General features: G+C 52.7%; 1 protein-coding gene across 5 annotated transcripts in view; it reads left to right on the top strand.

The window, feature by feature from the left end:
- The window catches only part of CIC (capicua transcriptional repressor), a 275,907-nt gene that overhangs the window by 56,090 nt on the left and 194,869 nt on the right, over window positions 1-24,948 (top strand). For all 5 annotated transcript variants that reach the window (XM_029576644.1, XM_029576645.1, XM_029576646.1 and 2 more), the window contains exons 4-9: window positions 10,646-10,865; window positions 11,199-11,328; window positions 11,501-11,683; window positions 11,998-12,163; window positions 12,460-12,671; window positions 12,928-13,114. In XM_029576644.1, coding sequence (XP_029432504.1) covers window positions 10,646-10,865; window positions 11,199-11,328; window positions 11,501-11,683; window positions 11,998-12,163; window positions 12,460-12,671; window positions 12,928-13,114 — 1,098 coding nt within the window. The remainder of the gene's footprint in view (window positions 1-10,645; window positions 10,866-11,198; window positions 11,329-11,500; window positions 11,684-11,997; window positions 12,164-12,459; window positions 12,672-12,927; window positions 13,115-24,948) is intronic.

Genomic DNA, 24,948 nt, shown 5'->3' with positions numbered 1-24,948 from the left:
ACTGGCGCCTTCCACTCCTCCAGGGTCCGTGCTTCCGGACCCCTCCCCGGTGGATACGAGCGATGATTTTGACAATGCCGCTCCGGTGGAGGGGGATGATCCGCGGGTGCTCCGGTTATTTCGTAAGGAGGAGCTAGACCCTTTGATTCCTCATGTGCTACAGGAATTAGATATTCAGGCTCCGCGGCCGGTGATGGATCCTTCTTCAGGGGATCCTGTTTTGTCAGGCCTGCGGGACCCTCCTAGAACATTTCCTTTTCACCCGATGCTTTTACAGCTTATGACCCGGGAATGGGATGCGCCTGAAGCCACCCTAAGGAAAAATTTTACCCGCTGCCGGTTGAGTTCTTGGATCTTCTCAAGATCCCTAAGGTGGACGCAGCTGTGTCGGCCATCGCAAAGCGCTCTGGTAACGGGAGGAGCATCTCTCAAGGACCTCCAGGATAGAAAGCTGGAGGTTCTACTCAAGAGGATATTTGAAGTATAGGCCCTCGGAGTTAGGGCGGCCGTCTGTAGTAGTCTCATGCAGAAAGCTACCCTTAGATGGGTTCAGCAATTACAACTCAAGAGCTCCCTCTGGCGGAGGCAGAACAGGCCGACCGCATGGAAGCGGCAGTTGCTTATACAGCGGATGCCTTGTATGATCTTCTTCGTACTTCTGTGCGCACGATGTCCTTGGCAGTTTTGGCAAGGAGGCTTCTTTGGCTCCACAATTGTTCGGCTGATGTCTCTTGTACGTCTCAGCTGGGCACTTTTCCGTTTAGAGGAAAGCTATTATTTGGAGATGATCTGGAACAACTGGTTAAGTCCTTAGGGGACAATAAGGTTTACAAGCTCCCGGAGGACATGCCCAGGCCGTCTCGCCCTTTTGGAGTGACCCGGGGTCAGCACAGTTTTCGTATGGGTAGGGGCTCGTCTTTTGCCCCTTAGCAGTTGCTGGCAAGGTCTCAGGCTTGGGCTCATTCCTTTCATGGTAGACTGCCTCAGCGTGATGGATCCTCTCAAGGATTTTCCTCCGAGGTTTCCCAATGAAGGTGCGCCGGCCCATTCCTCCGTTCCTGAGATCGGGTCGTCTCTCCCTGTTTCGCGAGGAATGGGTCAAGCTTACTTCGGACCAGTGGGTTCTAGATATCATAGAACATGGTTACACTTTGGATTTTGCTCGCCCGCTTCGGGATCTGTTCCTGGTGTCTCCTTGCGGGTCTCAGGCAAAGCAACAGGTCATACTCCAAACCCTGTCTCAGCTCAAGGTTCTGGGTGCAGTTGTCCCGGTGCCACCGAACGAATGTCGGACCAGCAGGTACTCCATTTATTTCGTAAACCCCAGGAAGGAGGGCTCCTTCCGGCCGATATTGGACTTAAAAAAAGGTCAACAGAGCAATATGGGTCCCTCGTTTTTCAAATGGAGACGTTGAGGTCCGTCATGGTGACCGTCCACAAAGGCGAATATTTGGCTTCTTTGGATCTGACGGAGGCTTACCTTCACATAGGAATCCGAGAGCATCATCGAAGGTTTCTGTGGTTCATGGTCTTGGGGAGCATTGCCAGTTTCGTGCGCTGCCATTCGGTTTAGCGATGTCCCCCCACATCTTCACCAAGGTGATGGTGGTAGTAGCAGCGTGTCTGTGGCGGGAGATCTTCATTCATCCCTATCTGGATGACTGGCTCATTCGGGCAAAATTGGAAGAGCTCTGCAAGGTGGCGGTGCAGTCTGTTTTGCATCACCTCCATTCGCTCGGATGGGTTGTCAATTTCTCCAAGAGCCAATTGGTACCATCCCAGGTGTTGGAATTTCTGGGAGCACGGTTTGATATGTCTGTGGGCAAGGTTTTCCTGCCTCGGGAGAGGATGGGCAAACTAATGTCTCAGGTTCGACGTCTTTTGGCCCTTCCATTGCACAAGGTATGGGACTATTTGGAAGTTCTTGGTTCTATGGCGTCTACTCTGGAGTTGGTTCCCTGGGCGTTTGCTCATATGAGGCCTTTGCAGAGGGCATTGCTTTTCCGTTGGGACCCCAAGTCCGAGGAGTTCCACTTGCCCTTGCCCCTTCTGGATCCAGCCAGGGCCAGTCTAGAATGGTGATTGATCCCCGATCACTTACAGCAGGGAATGGATCTAGAGAATCCACAGTGGATGATCGAGACAACGGATGCCAGCCTTTCCGGTTGGGGGGCAGTCTGTTAGTCAAGATCAGCACAAGGTCAATGGACAGCGCAGGCGTCCAAGTGGTCCGTAAATTGGTTGGAGACAAGGGCGGTTTGTCTAGCGTTGTGCCGTTTTCTCCCGCTAATCCAGCATTATTCAGTAAGGATCCTATCCGACAATGCGATAACTGTGGCTTACATAAATCGTCAAGGAGGAACAAAGAGGTGGCCGCAGAGGCGGACAAGTTGATGGTCTGGATGGAACGCAATCTGCTCCGGTTGGCGGCGTCACACATAGCTGGAGTGGACAACGTTCAGGCAGGTTTTCTCAGTCGACAAAGGATAGATCCCGGCGAATGGGAACTGTCTGAGGAGGCGAGGTAGCTCTCGACTCCCCGGTGGGGAGTCCCCCGAGTGGATTTGATGGCGACTCAGTTGAATGTGAAAGCGGCTCGTTTCTTCAGTTGAAGAAGGGAGCACAGGTCTGAAGGGGTGGATGCCCTGGTCCTTCTGTGGCCTCATGACGCACTCCTCTGTGTTTCCTCCTTGGCCGTTGGTGGGAAAGGTCTTAAGGCGAATAGAGTCCCACCGGGGTCCGATTATTCTCGTAGCTCCGGAGTGGCCGTGGAGGCCGTGGTTCGCAGACCTGATCAACTTGGTGGTAGACGGTCCCTTATGTCTTGGTAACCTACCGAATTTACTCCAACAGGGTCCAGTATTTTTCAATCAGGCGGCTCGCTTTTGTCTAGCGGCTTGGCTTATGAGAGGATACAGTTAAAGAAGGGCTATCCGGATGTGGTGATTATCACTCTACTATGCACACGAAAGACCTCTCCTCTCACCTACGTTTGGGTGTGGAAGGTTTTCGATTCCTGGTGCAGTGGGTTGAAGGTGTCCCTGCGCCAGGCCACTATTGTGCACATTCTCGTGTTCTTGCAGGAAGGCTTAAAGAAAGGACTGGCGTATAGCTCGCTCCGGGTTCAGGTAGCGGTGTTAAGCTGTTTAAGAGGTAAGGTTGATGGTGCATCTATTGCAGGACATCCGGATGTGGCGCGTTTTTGAAGGGAGCCAAACATTTACACCTGCCGGTGCGTGCAGTGTGTCCTTCGTGGAGTTTAAATTTGGTTCTCCGTGGGCTCTGTGGTCCTCCCTTTGAGCCTATCAAGCGGGCTACTTTGAAAGATTTAACACTCAAGGTGGTGTTCCTCGAGGCTATCTGTTCGGCCAGACGAATATTGGCGATTCAAGCGTTGTCCTGCAGAGAACCGTTCTTGCGAATCTCGGACTTTGGGGTTTCGCTTTGGACGGTGCCCTCTTTTCTGCTGAAGGTTGTATTGATATTTCGTGTAAATCAGTCAGTTGAGTTACCAGCTTTTCCAGATTTGGATAGGAATTATTCTCAGGCTCAGGATTTGAGGAGACTGGACGTCCGCAGAATACTTCTGCGGTACTTAGAAGTGACTAATGCTTTTCGATTGTCAGATCACCTTTTTGTCTTATGGAGCAGTCCTAAGAAAGGGTGTAAGGCTTCAAAGACTGCTATTGCCCGATGATTGAAGGACACTATTGCTTCGGCATACATATGTCATGGGCGGCAAGTGCCAGATGGTCTTGAGGCTCATTCGATCATATCTCAAGCGGCATCATGGGCAGAGAGCCAATGTGTTTCGCCACAAGAGATTTGCAGGGCAGCTACTTGGAAATCTTTGCACACATAAGAACATAAGAAAATGCCATACTGGGTCAGACCAAGGGTCCATCAAGCCCAGCATCCTGTTTCCAACAGTGGCCAATCCAGGCCATAAAAACCTGGCAAGTACCCAAAAACTAAGTCTATTCCATGTAACCATTGCTAATGGCAGTGGCTATTCTCTAAGTGAACTTAATAGCAGGTAATGGACTTCTCCTCCAAGAACTTATCCAATCCTTTTTTAAACACAGCTATACTAACTGCACGAACCACATTCTCTGGCAACAAATTCCAGAGTTTAATTGTGCGTTGAGTAAAAAAGAACTTTCTCCGATTAGTTTTAAATGTGCCCCATGCTAACTTCATGGAGTGTCCCCTAGTCTTTCTACTATCCGAAAGAGTAAATAACCGATTCACATCTACCCGTTCTAGACCTCTCATGATTTTAAACACCTCTATCATATCCCCCCTCAGTCGTCTCTTCTCCAAGCTGAAAAGTCCTAACCTCTTTAGTCTTTCCTCATAGGGGAGTTGTTCCATTCCCCTTATCATTTTGGTAGCCCTTCTCTGTACCTTCTCCATTGCAATTATATCTTTTTTGAGATGCGGCGACCAGAATTGTACACAGTATTCAAGGTGCGGTCTTGCACACGTTTGCTAAGCATTACCGTTTGGACGCCCGGGCTACGGATGTTGATTCTTTTGGCAGCAGTGTGCTTCGAGCAGGACTGTCCGGGTCCCACCCCATTTAGGGCAGCTTGGGTACATCCCAGCGGTCTGGACTGATCCTGGTATGTACAGGGAAAGGAAAATTGGTTCTTAACTGCTAATTTTTGTTCTTGTAGTACCGAGGATCAGTCCAGATGCCCGCCCAGGGGTATAGTGTTCAGGAGAGTCTGCTCAGTTGGTTTTGTTTTTTCTCTCTGCAGTTTTTAGACAAATCTGAAGATTTGGAAGCATTTCAATCCGTACTCTTGTCCTGTATATGTGTTTCACAGGTTATTGTTCAGCTAAATTCTCTTGATCTAGTCATTGGTTGTTTAAATTTATTTCATTCTGCTTTGATAGTGAGTATACTGAAGGATTGCAGGTGGCACACCAGGTTATCTGGGGGTGCTTTTCAGCTTTTCTCTGACTCCATCTGCTGGAAGGGAGGCATAACCCAGCGGTCTGGACTGATCCTTGGTACTCTAGAAACGAAAATTAGCAGGTAAGAACCAATTTTCCTTTAAGTCTTGTTTAAAAAAACAAAACAAAAAAAAAGGAGTATACTAACAGAAGGGAAGGCTGTCTTGGGATTGGATGCTGGGAGCATTTTTGTCGTCGTGCCAACAGCCTGGGGCCCCAGGTGAGTGCAGAGACCGGTACAGGATCGGGGTGGACGGGGGGGGTGGACGAGGGTGCACCCGTGATTTCCCTTGCGACTGCGGAGGGCCGGCGGCAGGCGACTAGTGAGGCAACCATGGTCCTATTAGCATACCGGCAGGAGCCAGCTTCGGCATGGCAGTGGTTGTGAGGGCTTTGATTTGTGCGCCGGGCTGCACCACATGTTTGTCCTAGCTGAGTGGTGCGCCGTGTGGCAAGTGGTGAGCCATAATGGCGCTGAAGCAGAAAATGGCAGTGTACCGTGCTTGTGGCCTGTATGCGGCGTGGCTGGCCACCCGGTCCCTCTGTGTGGAATGCAGATCAAGACAGGAGGGTTCCTTGGGGAGCTGTGGAGGGAAACAATGCCTTCATTCGGCCGGGCTCGTGGCTGACCCCTGCGGGGTATGGTGATCAGGAGATCTCGACTGCAAGAGGGTGGTGATTCCCCTCCTCCCCTTTTCCCGGTAGGGCAGGGAGCCTCTAATGGGGAGGGGATTTGGATGCCAGTTCTCCGGAGCCGGGGGATGATGATGCGGGCATTTTTCCCTGGAGATTGTGCTCCTCATGCACAAGGCCTACCTGGCACGGAAAGGTATAGCAGGGGAAGTGGGCCGTGGAGTGGCCGCTACGCCCCATTGGTAAGATGCCCAGAGGGGTCTGGAGAGATCCTGCGGTGCCTGGGGTTACGTAGAGCGAATGCGGATGGGTCTCTCAGGGATGGTGAAGATTCGGATGAGTCACAGGAGGACCTTCTCGATCAACACGAGGTGGACCCTGATGTGGCGCCGACCCCCGAGGCAGCTGATGGCACTAAAGATGACCCTGACTCGGATGAGTTTCCAGTACCTGAGGGTGGTGCTTTTTGTTCAAGCGAGAGGAGATGCGGCCTCTTATTTCCCAGGCTCTGGAGGAATTAGGCATGAAGGTGACTCAGGAGTCGGATAATGAGGAAGTTAACCTGGTCATGGATGGGATGAGAGGTCCGACAAGTGCTTTTCCTTTACTAAAGAAGATCCGGAAGTTGGGACTTTCTGGATGTGGGTCTGAAAGTGGGCAGAGCAATGGCTAGGCTTTACCCCTTGGTGGAAGAGACTCTGGACCTCCTGAAGGTACCAAAGGTGGATGTGGCAGTATCGGTAGTTACCAAGAAGATGACAATCCCTGTGGTGGGGGCTGCTGCGTTGAAGGATGTGCAGGACCACAAGCTGGAGATTCAGCTAAAACGGATGTTTGAGGTCTCCGCATTGAGTCTTCGAGTGGCCATTTGTGCCAGTTTTATGCAGAGGGGCCAGTCTGGGTTGAGTGCAGAAGGCTCCGGATCGTGCGGCATCAGGAGACTGTGGTTCCTTGCAGGCAGGCCACCTGGAGGTTGGGGTCGCTTATGTGGCAGATGCGCTGTATGATTTGGTGCAAACGTCAGTTAGAAGCATGGTTTCGGCAGTGTCGGCCCGTGGACTTCTCTGGTTGCAAAATCGGTCAGCAGATTTGTCTTCCAAGGCCCAGTTCTATAACCTCCCATTCAAGGGGAAGCTTCTATTCGGGGAGGATTTGGATCAGTTGCTGAAGGTGCTGGAGGAGTTGAAGGGGAACAGATTGCCGGAGGACAAGAGGCACAGTAAGAAAGTGTTTCCAGTTTGTGTCCAGTTTCAGGATTCGTGCAGGTTTCGGTCCGGCAAGTTCTCTTCTGATGCCTCTGCAAAGCAGGGCGCTGGATGCCCAGCAGTTCTTCGTGGTGCTCGCAGGTTGGGCAGAGATGGGGCCAGTCAGTGTATCGGAGACAGAAAGTCAGTGCAATGAAGCCAGAGTTCCCCATTCCTACGTATAAACTGTAGGAGGCAGATTGTCTAGCTTTTACTAGGAGTGGGTAAGGATTACCTTAGATCAGTAGGTCCTGGAGGTGGTGAGAGAGGGCTATGCTCTAGAATGTTTGTGCCCGGTAAGGGAGGCCTTTGTGGAGTCTCAAGTTGTATCTCGCATCAAACGAGAGGCAGTGTGGGGGACACTGTAGAGGTTGCTCGTCCTATTTGCGAAGCGAGGTCAGGGATGATATTCCATTTACTTTGTGGTTCCCAAGAAGGAAGGCACGTTTTGTCCCATTCTCGATTTACAGAAGGTAGACCAGTCCCTTTGGATTCTGCGTTTTCGCTGCGCACTGTAGTACCGGCAGTTCGCAAAGGAGAGTTCCTGGCTTCCCTGCACCTGATGGTGGCGTGCCTCCGCATTCTTGTTTGGGAGGAGCATCAGAAGTTTGTTTCAATGTGTTGGGTCAGCATTTTCAGTTCTGGGCCCTTCTTTTTGGTTTGGCGATGGTGCCACACACATTCACCAAAGTGGTGGCAGTGGCCCTTTGCAAGGAAGGGATTTTGGTACATCCGTACCTGGACGATTGGCTCTCTCAAGCAAAGTCAAAGGAGGAATGCGAGAGGTCCCTTCAGAGAGTGATGAACACTTTGTGGTCACTGGTTTAGGTGATAAATGTGCCGAAGAGTCATTTGGACTCAACCCAGTCCTTGGTGTATCTGGGTGCCCGTTTCAACACTCAGAAGGGCAGGGTCTTCCTGGCAGCGGACCAAGTGGTAAAATTGCAATCCCAGGTGAGGCAACTTCTTCAGCTGACTGTTCTGACAGTGTGGGACTATTTGCAAGTTCTAGGGTCCATGGCATCCACATTGCATTTGGTTCCCTGGGCGTTTGCGCACATGAGACCTCTGCAATGCACGCTGTTGTCCAGGTGGAGTCTATTGTCGGAGGAGTACCATCATCCCTTGCCCCTTTCTATGAGAATCCAAGTCCAGTCTCTTGTGGTGGCTGTCTTGTCAAAATTTCGAGAAGGGAATGAATCTGTAGACTCCAGATTGGGTGGTGGTTTCCATGGATGCCAGTCCCTTGGGTTGGGGGGCAGTATGTTTGGGTCGGGTGGCCCAAGGTCTTTGGCTACCAAAGGAGAAGTCCTGGTCCATCAATCACTTTGTGATGAGGGTGGTTTGACAAGCCCTGGAAGTTTTCCTGTCCTTGCTCAGGGGGTGGATGGTTCGTGTGTTCTTCAACAACGCAACAGCGATGATGAACATCAGTTGGCAGGGCAATACGAAGAGTCATGCGGTGGTGCTGGAAGCTCGGTGATTGTTTGGATGGGCAGTGTACCATCTCAGAGGCCTAGAGATGTCGCATGAAGGGGGTGGAATTCCTCACAGGCAACAGCTGGATTCAGGGGGTGGAATTCCTCACAGGCAACAGCTGGATTCAGGGGAATAGGAGTTGTGATTCCAAGCCTTGTGGGACATCTGCGCCAGGTGGGGCATTTCCCAGCTGGATCTTATAGTGATGCGAGTCAACTTAAAGGCGGAGAGATTTTTCAGTCGACGAAAGGAGGTCGGCTCGGTGGGCCTCGATGCTGTGGTGTGCCCTTGGCCGACAGGAATTCTGCTGTATGTGTTTCCTCCGTGACCCTTCATCGGTCAGGTCCTGAGGTGTATAGAGATGCATCCTGGAAGTGTGGTACTGGTGGCACCAGAGTGGCCACTTTGGCCGTAGTTCGCAGATCTGGTGCAGCTCTCGGTAGAGGGACCCCTCAGGCTAGCTTATCTCCTAGGATTGCTTGTCAGGGACCCATATTCTCGGATTGGGAGGATCACTTCTGTCTTGCAGCCTGGCTTTTGAGAGGCGGAGACTGCGTCTGAAAGGGATATGCTGAGCAGTTCATTTCCATGCTTCTGCAGGCTAGGAGGCCTGCTACGTCCCTGGTGTATGTTAAGGTCTGGAGAGTTTTTGAAGCGTGGTGTCTTCAGCAATAGTTGGACCACCTGGTGGTGGATGTTCCCCATATTTTGGAGTTCTTACAGCAGGGGTTGTCCAAGGGTTTAGCGTACAGCTCGCTTCGTTTACAGGTTTCTGTGCTGGGTTCGCTCAGGGGCAAGTGTTGTGGTCGGATGCTTGCCGCTCATCTGGATGTAATCAGGTTTCTGAAGGGGGTTAAGCATTTGCGCCCTCCAGTTAGAAAGATTTGCCTGGATTGGAGTCTAAATTTAGTTCTTCAGGTCCTTTGTGGAGCCCCATTTGAACCGTTGAGGAGAGCGACCCTGAAGGATTTGACACTGAAGGCAGTGTTTCTGGTGGCCATGTGTTCTGCTAGGCAGATTTCGGAGCTGTAGGTCCTGTCTTGTAGGGATCTATTTTTGCGGATTTACAGTGACAGGATTTTGTTGCGCACAGTATCTTCCTTTTTACCAAAAGTGGTATCTCTTTATGTCAATCAGATGGTGGTGCTACCGTGGTTTCCGGAGTGGTCAAGAGATTCCCCACAAGACAGAGAGTTGCATCTCTTGGATGTATGGCGGATTCTGTTACATTATTTAGAGGTTACAAATGATTTTCGCCGGTCAGATCATCTTTTTGTCCTGTTCGGTGGAGTAAAGAAAGGAGACACAAGCCTCTAAGGCTACCATTTCTCATTGGCTTAAGGAGGCGATTTGTTCAGCATATATCTGTAAAGGTCGCCAGATTCCTGTGTGTTTGAGAGTGCATTCCACAAGGGCAAGGCAGCGTCCTGGGCTGAGTGTCAGCTCATGTCGCCCCTGGAGATTTTTAGGGCTGCGGTGTGATCTTTGATCCATACTTTCACCAGACATTGCTGCTTAGATGTAAGGGCGCAAGACGAGGCATCCTTTGAGAACGTTCTGCACGTGGGTCTTTCGGGTTCCCGCCCAGTTTAGGGGTGCTTGGATATATCCCACTTGTTTGGACAGATCTGGGTATGCTCAGGAAAGGAAAATTGGTTCTTACCTGCTAATTTTTGTTCCTGTAATACCACAGATCAGTCCAGAGACCCACCCTGTCAATGCCAAAAGAATGAATTTCCTGCCAAGTTGATACTAGAGGTTTTACCTTTAAAAAGAACAAAAACATTTTTGGGCAGGATCTACGGTGTTTCAGGTGTTTTTTTGCTTGGGGACTAGTAAAGTCTGCAGTTTTGGGGGGTTTCCAACCCTTTGGACCTATTCGCCCGTGCGAGGGGTTTTAAGTTTAATCTTGGCTTGGGTACAGGTTAATACTGAGGGACTGCAGGTGGCGCTCTCGGTTATATAGCAGTGCCTCAGAGTTTTGTTTTGACTCCATTTGCTGGTAGGGATGCAAAATCCACTTGTCTGGACTGATCTGTGGTTTTACAGGAATGAAAATTAGCAGGTAAGAACCAATTTTCCTATCAATCATGAGTCAGCTGAAAATATTGCCCAATGACCTCAAGATGTGCTCAGTCTCCACCAGTCACAACTGAGACAGTGGTTCAAGAAGTATCTCTTGGTTTATCTCTTGGAGTCATATTCTTATATAGAATTGGTTATGTTTTGTGTTGTGTGATATGTGAGAATTTTTGCATGATATGCAGTCTTACTCTTGCATTTCTTCACACCCCATCCCTCCCCTCCACCCGTCTAAATCTCTGCAGAGCCACCAGAGTCCTCAGCTGTTGCTCATGATCCCTCCAGTGTTACAGGGGGTGAGCCAGTGTTGCTGGGCCTGGCTCATCCCGAAAGTCCTGCATTGACAGCTCAGCCCAGCGGAGATCCTGGCAAACCGTGCCCCCAGGATGAGGAGGCCCAGACACCAGCAGAAGAGTTGCCACCACCGCATGGGGATAGTGAGACAGAGAGTGACCATGATGATGCGTAAGTGTGGTGCTTTTGATATGCTCTTGACACATTATGCTGAGTCCTTTCTCAGGTGGTATATGGAAATGAGAGCTCCTCCTCAAGCTAGGAGGGAGATGAGCTTGAGACTTGCTTGCTCCCTTCTTCTTAGACTGGGAAGGAAATGAGCTTATTTTCACCCACACCAGCCCCCTTTCACTTAAGCAGGGAGGCATGTGAGCTTGAATTCCCCATTCCCCCTTCCCCCTTAAGCTGGAAGGGAGAAAAAAGCTGTGAGGGAGATGGAAGCCTGAGAACCACTCCCCCTGCTAGGAGAGGGTTTCCCCACTGATGTGGTTTGTTTCCTTGTAGATTTCTCTGTACAGTTTCCCCAGAGCTTCCGCTCCCCATCCAGCCAGGGAAGCGTCGAACCCAATCTCTGAGTGCCCTGCCTAAGGACAGAGACTCCTCCTCTGAGAAGGATGGACGCAGCCCCAACAAGGTAAGAGGAGAGGCACACAAGGTAATATAGAAGTAATTGTAATAGGGCTGATGGGAATAATTCTAACAGAAGCATTCTGAGGGGCTTTGCTGGGAAGTGCCCATCTGGGATGACAAGTGAGGCAGTCAATTCTGGTAATGATTTCTGCTGTTAACACTTTCTGACCCCATAGCGAGAGAAGGACCACATCCGCCGTCCCATGAATGCTTTCATGATCTTCAGCAAGAGGCACAGAGCCCTGGTACACCAGAGACACCCCAACCAAGACAACCGCACCGTCAGCAAGATTCTGGGAGAGTGGTGGTATGCACTGGGGTCCAAGGAGAAGCAGAAATACCATGACCTAGCATTTCAGGTATGGTGGAAGTGGGCAGGAATGGGGCATTGAGAGTAAATATGTATGGAGGAGAAGAAGCATGGGGAAGCATGTAGCCTTTAGTGTGGCATAGGGAGGGGGAATGTGTCACTGGGTGTGCTAGGGTGTTTTTGTAAATCAATCTGTCAGTATTCTGCAGATACTCTCCTTGGTGCGTGCATGTGTCCGTGTTGTATATTAATAGACCATTGGTGTATATGTGTGTGTATGTGTGTATATATATATATATATATATATATTTTTTTTTAATATTTATAAGGGATAAAACCTCTGTTGCTGATTTCTCTGTACAGGTAAAGGAGGCCCATTTTAAGGCACACCCAGATTGGAAGTGGTGTAACAAGGACCGGAAGAAGTCCACATCTGATGTGAAGCCAACAGTGCCAGGATCTAGTGGAGCCCACAAGGAGATGAGAGAGAGGAGCATGTCAGAGACTGGCACTGCAGCTGCCGCAGGAGGTGAGATTTTGTCAGGAGAGCAGCTGGCTCATGTGTTCCTGTGCTTAACACTTCTAGAGCAACAGCTTCTGTTGTTGGGATTAGCTGTGACATCTTTGAGTGCTATGTGAGGATTGTCTGGTGTCAGGATTGGTGGAGCCCCCTCCAGGTGATTATGAGACAACTATCTAGTGCTGGGATTGGCCTGCATTCTCCAGGCCAGTAGTGATGATATCATACTTTACTGGTTTTTTTTTTCTTGTGTGCTATAAAGACCTTCTGTGGCCTGATGCCCCTTGTGTCCTCTTTCCTTTTAGCATCCTCTGACGTATTACTTACTCCAGCAAGCCTTCTGGGGGCAGAGGTCAAATCAAGCACACCAGCCATGGGTCATCCTTCAGCTGAGCGTCTGCCTCACTCAGCTACCACAGCAACACAGCTCACACGACCACGAGCCTTTTCCCACAGTTGTGTACAGAGTATAGACCGGAGAGAGAGAGAGAACCAAGCTCTGCAGGAACTTACCCAGGTATTTTTTGCTAATACATGTCAGAGGTGAGCAGGAAGGGAATGGATGCAGTAATGGGTCATGGCTCTCTAGAACAGATTGATTCTGGCATTCAGGGGAGGCTCCCCAAGGAATTGATCTATGTTACTGTCTTTTCAGGGGGGTCAGTGGGTGGTGCCTTGCAGAATCAGTTTGCTGTTTCATGCAGCAGAGGGAAAGTTTCTGTTCTTTTGCTTTTTGTTAGACCTACTGTAACCCATCCCCATATCTTAACTAGAAAACTCCATATGGCAGTCAGGGATCCTCCTCGCCATTCGCCGCCCCAGTGTCTGAGACTGTCCAGGTCAGACCACCCCATACTGCAGCATGTTCCTACCGGCCACAGCGTACTGCCAGTGAGGATATGACGAGCGATGAGGAGCGCATGGTGATCTGCGAAGAGGATGGGGATGATGATGTGATCGGTGAGTAACATTTCACTGTCTGTGCTGTCATGGCTGGGAGGAGGAGGGAACAATATGAAAGGCAAGAAGCATTACACTGTCTGCACTAGCCCATCTTGGTGCTCTGTATCCAGGGAGGCAGGCAGAGCCATGGTGAAATTACTTCTTACCTGATAATTTCATTTCCTCGAAGTAGGGCAAGCCAGTCCACACCAATGGGTTGTGCACTCCAACCAGCAGACAGAGCCAGAGAACAATGACTTGCTTATGTTCCTCTCATATAGCTCACCACAGACATCAAAAGCCAACTGTGGACACTAAACCACTAAACATCGTTGCATCCTCTAATAGTCATTATTCAAAACAGAATTTTCTTCCATTATATAATTATTCAATTCTTTAATCATCTTCTTCTTGTTTTTTTTTTAAACATAATGGAAACTGGACTTCCCTGTACGTACCAGGATCAGTCCAGGACACCTGGGTTGTGACTCCGCACCAGTAGATGGAGACAGAGCAAGATCTGTCGGACTTGGCTACATATAGCCACGTGCCTCACACAGCCCCTCAGTCTTACTCTGTCTCCAGTAGATGGTGCAGGTTCAGTCACAGCCTCTGGCTTCCCTGAGTTTTTGTTAGATAGCAGGGTTGGTTTAGGCCTTAGTTTGTTTTAAAAAAAAAAAAAAAAGAAGAAACTACTTTCAGGAGGAAGAAGAAGTGGAAATCTCCTTCTGTCCCGCCTCCCAGGGGGGTTTGAAGGTTCTGAGGGGACCATCCCCCCCTGGTTGAGGCCGCTGCTAGGTTCGAGGACCCGGCTGGTGTAGTAGCAGCGTCGGGGGTGACACCGGGGAGCCCGGTTCACTCACCCCCGCTGGAGCAGGAACCTCAGGACCGGGGACAGCGGCAAGTGTAAAAAAAAAAAAAAAAAGCGGCTGTCTTTTTTTTCCTTTGCGCCGCCTCTCTTCCTCGCGCCGGCTCTCCGTTCGCTTCGGGGGGGGGGGGGCGCCTCGAATTTCATTTTAATTTAATTTAATTAAATTTTAATTTTTACTGTGGTTGTCGTGTGTTTTCGCGCCACATGCCGAGGGGGTCCGTCTGCCGTGCATGCGGCTTGGCGCGTGCGCGCCTTTCCCGGGACGGCATCTGTTCGGTGTGTGTTTCTGGAGGCGAGGGACTGTCCGGGGCCGGTCGGGGGGGCCGGTCCCGGGCGGCGCGATCGCCGCCGCGTGTTGCTGTCGCTGCTGATAAGCCGGCTGAGCCTTTTCCTATCAGCGCGGGAGTAGCGGCCATTTTGGCCACAGGTAGAGAAGTCGCGCGGGAGGCCGCCGGAGATGGTGGCGTGCCTCCCGCGCTTTCGCCGCAACAACGGCCTTCGGGGGGGGGGGGGGGGGCGCCCCTGGGGGAGCTGAGTCCCCAATGGAGCCCAGCGCGGATGAGGCGTCCTCGGCCTCGGAGTCTTCCTTTTCGTCCGATTTTGCGCTTTTATTGCGCAAAGTTTTGAAATATAAACAACGCAAGCGCAAAGTAGGGAAGACGGGTTCAGCGAAGGGGTCCGGCAGAGGCACCGGATCCCGGAAGAGGAAATCCCATGAGGGTTCGAGCGGCGTCCCGACTAGACACAAGCGCCCGTTGCGGGGCATACCGCAAGACTCGGACTCCGACTCCTCGTCACTGGACGAGGAGGACCCGGCCGAGGAGCCCCCGGGGCGGGGCCGATGGTGCGACGGGAGAGGGCCTCTCCCAGCCGGGCATGGGAAAAGGTTCAACGCCTGTGGAGGGCGATGATCCAAAAGTGGTCCGTCTGTTCCGCAGGGAGGAGCTCTCCCCGCTTATTCCGGCTATCCTCCAGGAGCTGGGGGTGGAGGCTCCGCCGGTGGTTTCTTGTTCTGGAGCCAATATGGATCCAGTCCTTTTGGGTCTCACTGGACCAGTGGTGGCTTTTCCCTTCCACTTCTCGGCTTCGGATATTTTGTTCCGCGAATGGGACACTCCGGAATTGGGCCTGAAGGTGAGCAAGGCCATGGATAAGCTCTATCCGTTACCAGAAGACGCGCTTGACCTTCTCCGGCTGCCAAAGGTGGACGCGGCGGTGTCCGCGGTGACTAAGCGGTCGACGATTCCGGTCACTGGAACCACGGCTCTCAGGGACATTCAGGATAGAAAGCTAGAGCTGCAGCTGAAGAAGATTTTTGAAGTTTCGGCACTGGGGGTCCGTGCTGCCATCTGTACTAACTTCGCCATGCGAGCAAGCCTGCGATGGGCGCAGGTCCTCCAGGCCAATGCAGACCTCTCGGAGGAAGAGGCAAAGCAGGCAGACATCTGGAGGCGGCAATAGCGTACAGCGCAGATGCTCTCTACGATCTTCTTCGCACTTCTGCCAGATCCATGGTTTCGGCCGTTTCAGCGCGTTGCCTCCTGTGGCTTCGCAATTGGGCGGCGGATGGGTCGTCCAAGGCTCACCTCGGAGCACTGCCCTTCAAGGGAAAATTGTTGTTTGGCAAAGAGTTGGATGATTTGATGTTATCCCTCGGGGAGAACAGGGCGTTTAAGCTGCCTGAAGATAGGTCTAGGACCCGGTCCTCCTTCCCTAGTAGGTCCCGGTTCCGAGGAAACAGGAAATCTCGTCCTCAGAGGTCTTCCGGTCCCTCCTATCGTGCGGGCTCCTCCCGATCCTCATCTTGGCCGCAGTCCTTTCGGGGGAAGCGGTTCGGTAGACAAGGGGGAACCCCGGCGGGAACGGGGTCCAAGGCTTCCCATTGAGATCCGGCCGGTCCATCTCTCGCGTCAGCTTCAGTCGGTCATACCAAACGTAGGAGCCAGATTGGAGTTGTTCTACGAGGAATGGGCCAAGATAACATCGGATCAGTGGGTCCTCAGCGTGATAAGACGAGGTTACGCGTTAGATTTTGCACGGACTCCGACAGACAAGTTTCTAGTCTCGCCCTGCAAGTGTCTGCGGAAACGCGAAGCCGTAGAGGGTACTCTTCGGCGCCTAGAAAGTTTGGGTGCGATAGTCCCTGTGCCTCTCGGGCAGCGGGGCGAGGGCTGTTACTTCATTTATTTCATTGTGCCAAAGAAGGACGGCACAGCACGGCCAATCTTGGATCTAAAAGGGGTAAACAGATGCCTTCGCATTCCATGCTTCAAAATGGAGACTATTCGTTCTGTGATTGCCTCGATCCGGCCAGGCGAGTTCCTGGCTTCCTTGGATCTCACGGAAGCGTACCTCCACGTCGGCATCCAGCCGTTTTATCAACGGTTCCTCCGGTTTTGCATTCTGGGCAGGCACTATCAATTCAGGGCTCTTCTCTTCTGTCTCGCCACGGCTCCCCGAACGTTCACGAAGGTAATGGTAGTGGTGGCGGCGCAGCTCCGACGGGAGGGCTTCCTGGTGCACCCCTACTTGGACGATTGGCTGATTCGGGCTAAGTCAGAGAGTCGGTGTCGGCAGGCGATAGACAGGGTCCTCCACCTGTTGCAGTCCCTGGGTTGGGTGGTCAATCTCAACAAGAGTCATCTGGTTCCCACCCAGTCTTTGGAGTATCTGGGAGCCCGGTTCGACACCAAACAGGGCAAGGTTTTTCTCACCAGGGAGCGGGTCTGCAAGCTTCAGAATCGGGTGCGCCGATTGTTGTCGCTTCGGCTTCCACTGGTTTGTGATTATCTGACGGTGTTGGGTTCTATGGCCTCAACCCTAGCTTTGGTGCCCTGGGCCTTTGCCCATCTGCGTCCCTTACAATCAGCGTTACTTTCCCGCTGGAAGCCAGTGTCGGAAGAGTTCCATCTACCGCTGCCACTTCCAGCTCAAGCGAGGGCCAGTCTACGCTGGTGGCTAGAAGCGGACCACTTGACGTGTGGAGTGTCCCTGCTAGTGCCCGACTGGACGGTCGTCACTGCGGATGCCAGTCTCTCCGGTTGGGGAGCAGTTTGCCTAGGCAGGTCCGTGCAGGGCCGGTGGTCCTTAGCCCAATCTCAATGGTCCATCAATCGCCTGGAGACCAGGGCAGTGAGCCTGGCGCTGCAGTCTTTTCTCCCGATGATTCGGGGACAGGCGGTCCGGGTGTTGTCGGACAATGCTACCACCATGGCCTACATCAATCGCCAGGACGGGGCGAAAAGTCCAATGGTAGCGGAGGAGGCGCAACGCTTGATGTGCTGGGCGGAGCGACATCTCAGCAGCCTTGCGGCGTCCCACATCGCCGGAGTCGACAATGTTCAGGTGGACTTCCTCAGTCGTCATCACCTGGATCCTGGAGAATGGGAACTGGCGGAGGACGCTTTTCGCCTCATCAGCGAAAGATGGGGAACGCCACACATGGACCTGATGGCCACGTTCCAGAACACGAAGGCTCCACGGTTTTACAGCCGAAGGCGGGAGCGAGGGGCCGAGGGCGTCAACGCGTTGGTTCTGCCCTGGCAGACGGACGTGTTGCTGTATGTGTTCCCTCCTTGGCCACTGATAGGCAAGGTACTCCGGCGCATAGAGCTGCACTCGTCCACAGTGATCATGGTGGCACTGGAGTGGCTACGGCGCCCGTGGTTTGCGGACTTCATCCAACTTTTGGTGGATACTCCCCTTCGTCTTCAGGGGTTTGCGGGGCTCCTCCGTCAAGGCCCCGTTTGTTTTGGAGGATGCGGATCACTTTTGTCTCGTGGCATGGCTTTTGAGAGGCACCGTCTGAAGAGAAAGGGTTATTTGGATGCGGTGGTCTCCACATTGTTGCGTGCTAGGAAACAGTCCACGTCCTTGGCTTATATCCGAGTCTGGGTGGTCTTTGAGGACTGGTGTACGGAGCGCAACGTGAATCCTATTTCGGCTTCCGTCTCAGATATTCTAGCTTTTCTTCAGGCTGGCCTTGCCAAAGGTCTCTCGTGTAGTACCCTTCGAGTCCAGGTTGTGGTGCTTGGCTGCCTAAGGGGCAAGGTGCATGGGGTGTCTCTGGCACTACACCCGGATATAGCGTGTTTTCTTAGGGGGGCTAAGCATCTGCGTCCTCCATTGCGCCATCCTTGTCCATCCTGGAATCTCAACTGGGTACTTTCCGTCTTGTGCTCGCCGCCTTTTGAGCCAATAAAGTGGTCGACGCTCAAGGATCTTACGTTGAAGGCGGTGTTCCTCGTCGTGATTGCCTCGGCGAGGCGAGTTTTGGAGTTGCAGGCGTTATCTTGTAGGGAACCGTTCTTGAGGATCTCGGATTCGGGGGTTTCCTTACGGATGGTCCCCTCCTTCTTGGTGAAAGTGGTGTCGTCGTTTCATTTGAATCAATCTATCGAGCTTCTCGCTTTCCTTGTTGCGGAGTCGTCTGATCCGAAGTCTCGGGAACTCCGGAAGCTAGATGTGCGGAGGGTGCTCCTCCGCTACCTGGAAGTCACTAATTCTTTCAGGGTGTCCGATCACCTCTTTGTTCTGTTCTCTGGTCCGAAAAGAGGTGGGGCGGCTTCCCGCACTACAATCGCTCGTTGGCTCAAGGAGGCAATTGGCTCGGCGTATGTGGTGCGGGGAAAGCCTGTACCTGTGGGCCTCAGGGCTCACTCGACACGGTCGCACGCGGCTTCGTGGGCGGAGTCCTCGCAGGTGTCGCCTCAAATTTGCAGGGCGGCCACCTGGAAGTCCTTGCACACTTTCACTAGGCATTACCGGTTGGACGTTCAGGCCACGGATTCTGGGGGTTTTGGAGAGAGAGTACTCCGAGCGGGACTCTCTGGTTCCCACCCTCGGTAAGTTGGCTCTGGTACATCCCAGGTGTCCTGGACTGATCCTGGTACGTACAGGGAAAGGAAAATTAGTTTCTTACCTGATAATTTTCGTTCCTGTAGTACCATAGATCAGTCCAGGATCCCGCCCGTATTTGCTGCTCTGAAGTAACGGAGAGTCTGCTCGATGTCTGTTTTTGGTTCACCTAATCTGATTTCTTGTTTCGCTCCTCCGGTTGGGGAGTTCTGTTCCAGTTGGGGTTTTTGAATTGGGGCCTCGTTGAGGATAGTTTGTTTAGATAGTTCTACTTTGACATTACATAAGACTGAGGGGCTGTGTGAGGCACGTGGCTATATGTAGCCAAGTCCGACAGATCTTGCTCTGTCTCAATCTACTGGTGCGGAGTCACAACCCAGGTGTCCTGGACTGATCCATGGTACTACAGGAACGAAAATTATCAGGTAAACTAATTTTCCTTTTGTTCCACCAGCAGTCTCATAGGAAAACTAAAATGAATATTGTAGAAAGAAACTCGTCAGGTACAGCACAATTCATTGCGCATCCAAGATCCTCGCCATACAGTATGTTCCTTAATAAGGATCTCGCACAACAGAAGAAAGTTAACCGCCTCAAGGCAGCCAGGATGGGATGGTGGACTGGCTTGCCCTACTTCGAGGAAAGGAAATAATCAGGTAAGAAGTAATTTCACCTTCCTCTTTATCTGGGCAAGCCAATCCACACAAATGGGATGTACCAAAGCTATTCCCCAGAAGGGCGGGTAGCTGCCTGAGGCCCAAGCAGCACTGCCCTAGCAAAGACCGAATTCTCCTGTGCAGGCAAATCTAACCGATAGTATCTGGAAAATGTATGCAAGGAAGACCATGGCGCTGTTTTACAGATCTCAGCCGGAAAAAGCAAACATAATTCTGCCCAGGAAACCGCCTGTGCCTGGGTTGAATGTGCTCTTATCTGCTTCAGAAGAGGTTTCCCGGCATCCACATAGGCCACTATCACCACTTCCTTAATCCATTGAGCCACCGTGGCCCCCGAGAGGCCTCCCCCACCCCCCCTTCTTCATTCCTTGTTGAAGAAGAAAGAACTGATCTGTTTTATGAAAGACATTCCTGGTTGTACCCCAGATCAGTCCAGACAAGTGGGTTTTGCATCCCTACCAGCAGATGGAGGCAAGAACAAAAATGTTGAGGCACTGCTACATAACTGAGAGTGCCACCTGCAGTCCCTTAGTATTTTTCTGACTCCAGCAGATGGTAGGGGTGCAAACCTGAAGTCTGGGGAAAAAAAAAAAAGAAAAATTAACTAGATATAGAGGTTTCTTAAATTGTTGGAAGAAAAAAAGAGGCTCCCTGAGATGTTAGGTTCCTTTGTGGGCCATCCCTCAGAGCAGGGTGAGCGGGGGTTCCCTGTATGTACCTGGATCAGTCCAGACTGTGGGTTGAGCCTCCTTTCCAGCAGGTGGAGACAGACCAAAACTGAAAGGATATCCTATATGAGGACAGAGCCTATCCTGTAACCCTTCAGTATTTGTCTGTCTCCAGCAGGTGCAGGACGTATCCCTTCGGTATCTTGATCTAGGCTAGTCAGCCTACTTTCTTCTTTTCTCGGGATCAAGCAAGTACTTCTTTAGGGATATTGTCCCTGTCTAATAAAGTTAGTCAGGATTTTTGTCCTTGTGATTTTTCTTCAGGAGATGGCTCTGTCTCCTCGCTCTTGCCGGGCTCAGGGGGGCTTTGCCCCTTGTGCACTGCATAGCCGGAGTCCGTGTTCGCTTCCAGGTGTGGGGACCAAGTCTGGTAGTCCAGGTCTCGTCTCCCCCACTGGCTGCCGAGAGGGTTTTTAGAACCAGACTGCTGCGCTCAGTTAAAAAAAAAAAAAGATAATTTACATTTTTTAAATTTTGAATTAAGTTAAAAGTATTCCCCTACTTTTAACTTACCTGCAGCAGTAGACCACTATTTTTTTAATTTTTCTTGTCTAAGGAGGCCTTGAACCGGCAGCCAGACAGGCAGGAGTCAGCAGGATTCCCCCCTTCTTCACTCCGGGCCTTCAGGCTGTCAGTCAAACCATTTTTTTTTTTCAGAGCGGCTCTTCTATGCCGCGGCAGGCAGCCTGCCTTTCTTGTGGGCAGCCCACTTCATGATTTTCGTGAGAGGGCCTCTGCTCTGCTTGCCTGCCGGTTGGAGAAGGTCCCTCCTCGGCAGGGCAAGCAAATTTAGCCCAGGGATCGAGTCCCCTCGGCATGGCCAGGCCGTTCCCGGGTCGGCAAAGCCCGGGAACGGCGGCCATATTGGATTTTTCAGCTGCTCCGTTTTCGGAGCTGCCTGGGGCTGGGGGGCTGAATTTTTTGGAAATACCCCCCGATTTGAGCCCTGCGGGTCCCCAGGAGGGATTCCCTGACCCCCCCCCCCCCCCGGGAAATCCAGGACCCCGTTTTTCTCAGGAGTTCATCCTCCTCCTGCATAAATCTTATTTAGCAAGCCTGCAGGAGGAGGAAGAAGGCCCCCTTCTTGACCCCCCCCCTCCAAAAATCCCTCGCGCTGCGCCATTGACTGCTGGACCAGCTGCGGAGCCCCAGGGGCCGGCGGGTGTGGGTGGTCCCAGGGGTGCCCCCTTCCCCCCCCCCCCCCCCCCCCCCCCCCCAGTGGATCCGGTGCTTCCGGACCCCGACGCCATCCAGGAGCCAGAGGGCATCCTTCCCCTGGAGGGGGACGATCCCAGAGTCCTTCATCTATTCCGCAAGGAGGAGTTGGAGCCCCTCATCCCCTTTGTCCTCCAGGAACTAGGGTTGGAGGGGCCCCCTGTGGATAACCTGATGGCCTCCTTGCCCAAAGATATGAACCCGGTTCTCGCGGGTTTGAGGGCTCCTGCTTCCGCCTTTCCCTTCCATCCCATGCTCAAGCTGTTACTTTTAAGGGAGTGGGAGGCTCCCGAGGCGGCACTCCGGGTGGGACGGGCCATGGACAAGCTCTGTCCCCTCCCGGAGGAATGTTTGGAATTGTTAAAAAAAATCCCTCGGTGGACTCCTCCGTCTCGGCAGTCACCAAGCATACCACGATCCCGGTAGAGGGATCGACGGCACTTAAGGACGGACAGGATTGTAATCTGGAGGTGCGCATGAAACGCATCTTCGAGGTCTTGGCTCTCGGAGTCCCGGACGTCTTGCTGCAGCAGCCTCATGCTGCGGGCAGGCCTCAGCTGGGTTCAGCAACTGCTCTCCTCCCAGGACCTCCTGCCGTCAGAGGCGGAACAGGCTGAGCGCTTGGAAGCTGTCATCGCTTACAGTGCCGACGCGTTTTACGACCTTGTGTGTGTCCAGGCGAAGGCGATGGCTTCGGCAGTGTCCGTCCGGAGACTCCTCTGGCTACGCACTTGGTCGGCTGATCAGTCCTTCAAAGCCCGGCTAAGTACGTTGCCTTTCAAAGGTAAGTTGCTTTTTGGTGAGGACCTTGAGAAACTTATGGACTCCTTGGGGGACAACAAGGTCCATAAGCTCCCGGAGGACCGTCCTAAATCCACGTGGTCCTACGCGCCCTCTCGTCCTCACTTCTGGGGCCAGCGTTGTTTTACTCTGCGCGGGCGGGGTGGTTCCTCGAGGGGTTATTCATCCCGGTCTCAGTCGTGGTCGCAGCCCTTTTGTGGTCGGCGGCCCTTTCGTGAGGGCCAGACCGCACGCTCCACCCCCAAGCCTGCCACACAATGAAGTTCAGCTGACTCGTTACTCGGTCTCTTCCCTAGGCGACCGCCTCTCCTTGTTTTTTGAGGAATGGGTCCTCTGTTTTCAATGTTCCCAGATATCTCTGTTCACCTACTCAGGGTTTCCACCCTGTGTTATCCTGTTATACTCATTCTCCTTGTTATGTCTTTGCTCATTATTGTTAATCTTTGATATTCTTAAATTTCAAACATCGTTCAATGTAACACGTTGTTCTGTATGTAAACCGGAGTGAAGGCAACTCTGCTATACCTCGGTATATAAAAAAAATGCTAAATAAATAAATAAAATCATGTCGGATCAGTGGGTCCTCAACATTATCAGAGACGGGTATGCCTTCGAAATTGTCCGCGATCTGCCGGACCTCTTTCTCTTTTCCCCATGCGGGCGGTCCAAGAGGGACGTGGTGGAACGAACCCTCACCAGACTCCTGGCTCTGGGCGCGGTGGTCCCGGTCCCGGAGCGGGAGCATGGCGCCGGCCAGTATTCTATTTACTTTGTCGTTCTCAAGAACGACGGCTCCTATCGTCCGATCCTGGACCTCAAGAGGGTCAATCGGGTCCTCATTTCCACATGGAAACACTGCGAGCGGTCATCGCGGTGGTCCTCCCCGGAGAGTTTCTCGCTTCACTCGACCTCGTAGAGGCACACTTCCATATTCCGATTCACCGCGACTACCAGAAGTACCTACGCTTCCATGTTCTCAACCAGGATTTCCAGTTCCGGGCGCTTCCTTTTGGTCTCGCAACCACGCCTCGCACCTTCACCAAGGTCATGGTGGTGGTTGCGGCGGCTCTTCGCCGGGAGGGAATCCTTGTTCATCCCTACCTGGACGACTGGCTCATCCGGACCAAGTCGGCGGCCTCATGTCAACTGGCAGTGGATTGCGTGTTGTCTCTCCTTGCTTCTCTCGGGTGGATAGTGAACTTCTCCAAGAGCAATCTTCAGCCCTCCCAGGAGTTGGAGTTCCTGGGAGCCCACTTCGACACCCGAGTAGGCAAGGTCTTCTTACCGTGTGCACGCGCCCTCAAGCTGATCGAGCAAATCCAGAACCTGATTGCGCTACCCTCCCCAACAGCTCGGGACTACCTGCAGGTTCTGGGCTCCATGGCTTCCACCATCGACCTCGTGCCCTGGGCCTTTGCTCATATGCATCCGTTACAGAAAGCTTTGCTGTCCTGTGGCAGCCGGTGTCGGTACAGTTTCACATGGTCCTTCCGTTTTTGGACTCTACAGTCGACGACTTGCAGTGGTGGCTGTCGCTTCCTCATCTCCTCCAGGGGATGCCTCTCCAAGCGCCAACATAGACGATAGTGACCACGGACGCCAGTCTGTCAGGCTGGGGTGCGGTTTGTCTCTCCCAATCCACCCAGGGAACCTGGTCACCGAGTCAATCCCGTTGGCACATCAATCGGTTGGAGACCCTGGCGGTGCGTCTGGCCCTCCAGGAGTTTCTCCCCCTGCTCCGTGGCAAAGCGGTACGAGTCCTGTCCGACAACTCTACCACAGTGGCTTACATCAATCGCCAAGGAGGCACCCGCAGTCCTCTGGTGGCCCTGGAAGCCAGCCGTCTCTTCTCTTGGGCGGAATGGCATCTACAGTGCCTGGCGGCCTCCCACATCGCGGGCAAAGAAAATATTCAAGCCGACTTCCTCAGCCGTCAAGCTCTCGATCCGGGGGAGTGGGAGCTCTCTGAGTCGGCTATGGATCTGATAGTGGACAGGTGGGTCCTCCCCACCTAGACCTCATGGCGACCCTGCGCAACTCCAAGGCCAATCGGTTCTTCAGCCGCTGGAGGGAACACGGCTCAGAGGGCGTGGACACTCTGGCTCTTCCTTGGCCAGTGGACATACTACTGTACGTGTTCCCTCCGTGGCTTCTGGTGAGAAAAGTCCTCAGAAGAATCGAACTACACTGGGGACCCGTGGTTCTGGTAGCACCCGAGTGGCCGCGGAGGCCGTGGTTCGCAGATCTGATCAACCTGGCGATGGACGGACCTCTCAGACTCGGTCATCTCCCTCGCCTGCTTCGGCAGGGGCCTGTATTTTTCGACCAGGCCGATCGCTTCTGTCTAGCGGCCTGGCTTTTGAACGGCGACGCCTGAGGCGTAAGGGCTATAAGGAGGAGGTCATTTCCACCTTGCTACGGGCCCGAAAACAGTCGACTTCCCTGGCCTACGTGCATATCTGGAAGGTTTTTGAGTCTGTGCGGAATCGGGTATCCCAGCGCGCTCCGTCCCGGTCTCTGTGGTTTTATCTTTTCTTCAGAAGGGTCTCTCCAAGGGCCTCTCCTTCAGTTCTCTGCGAGTTCAAGTTTCCGCGCTCGGCTCTCTCCTGGGCTGGGTGGAAGGTCATTCCCTAGCAGCTCATCCGGACGTGATTCGTTTTCTGAGGGGCGTTAAGCATCTTCGCCCTCCTTCTCGTGCCACTT

This window comes from Rhinatrema bivittatum, chromosome 14 (genome assembly GCF_901001135.1).
Source record: "Rhinatrema bivittatum chromosome 14, aRhiBiv1.1, whole genome shotgun sequence".
In the NCBI taxonomy this organism is placed as follows: Eukaryota; Metazoa; Chordata; class Amphibia; order Gymnophiona; family Rhinatrematidae; genus Rhinatrema; species Rhinatrema bivittatum.
This window is presented reverse-complemented; position numbering and strand designations above follow the sequence as displayed.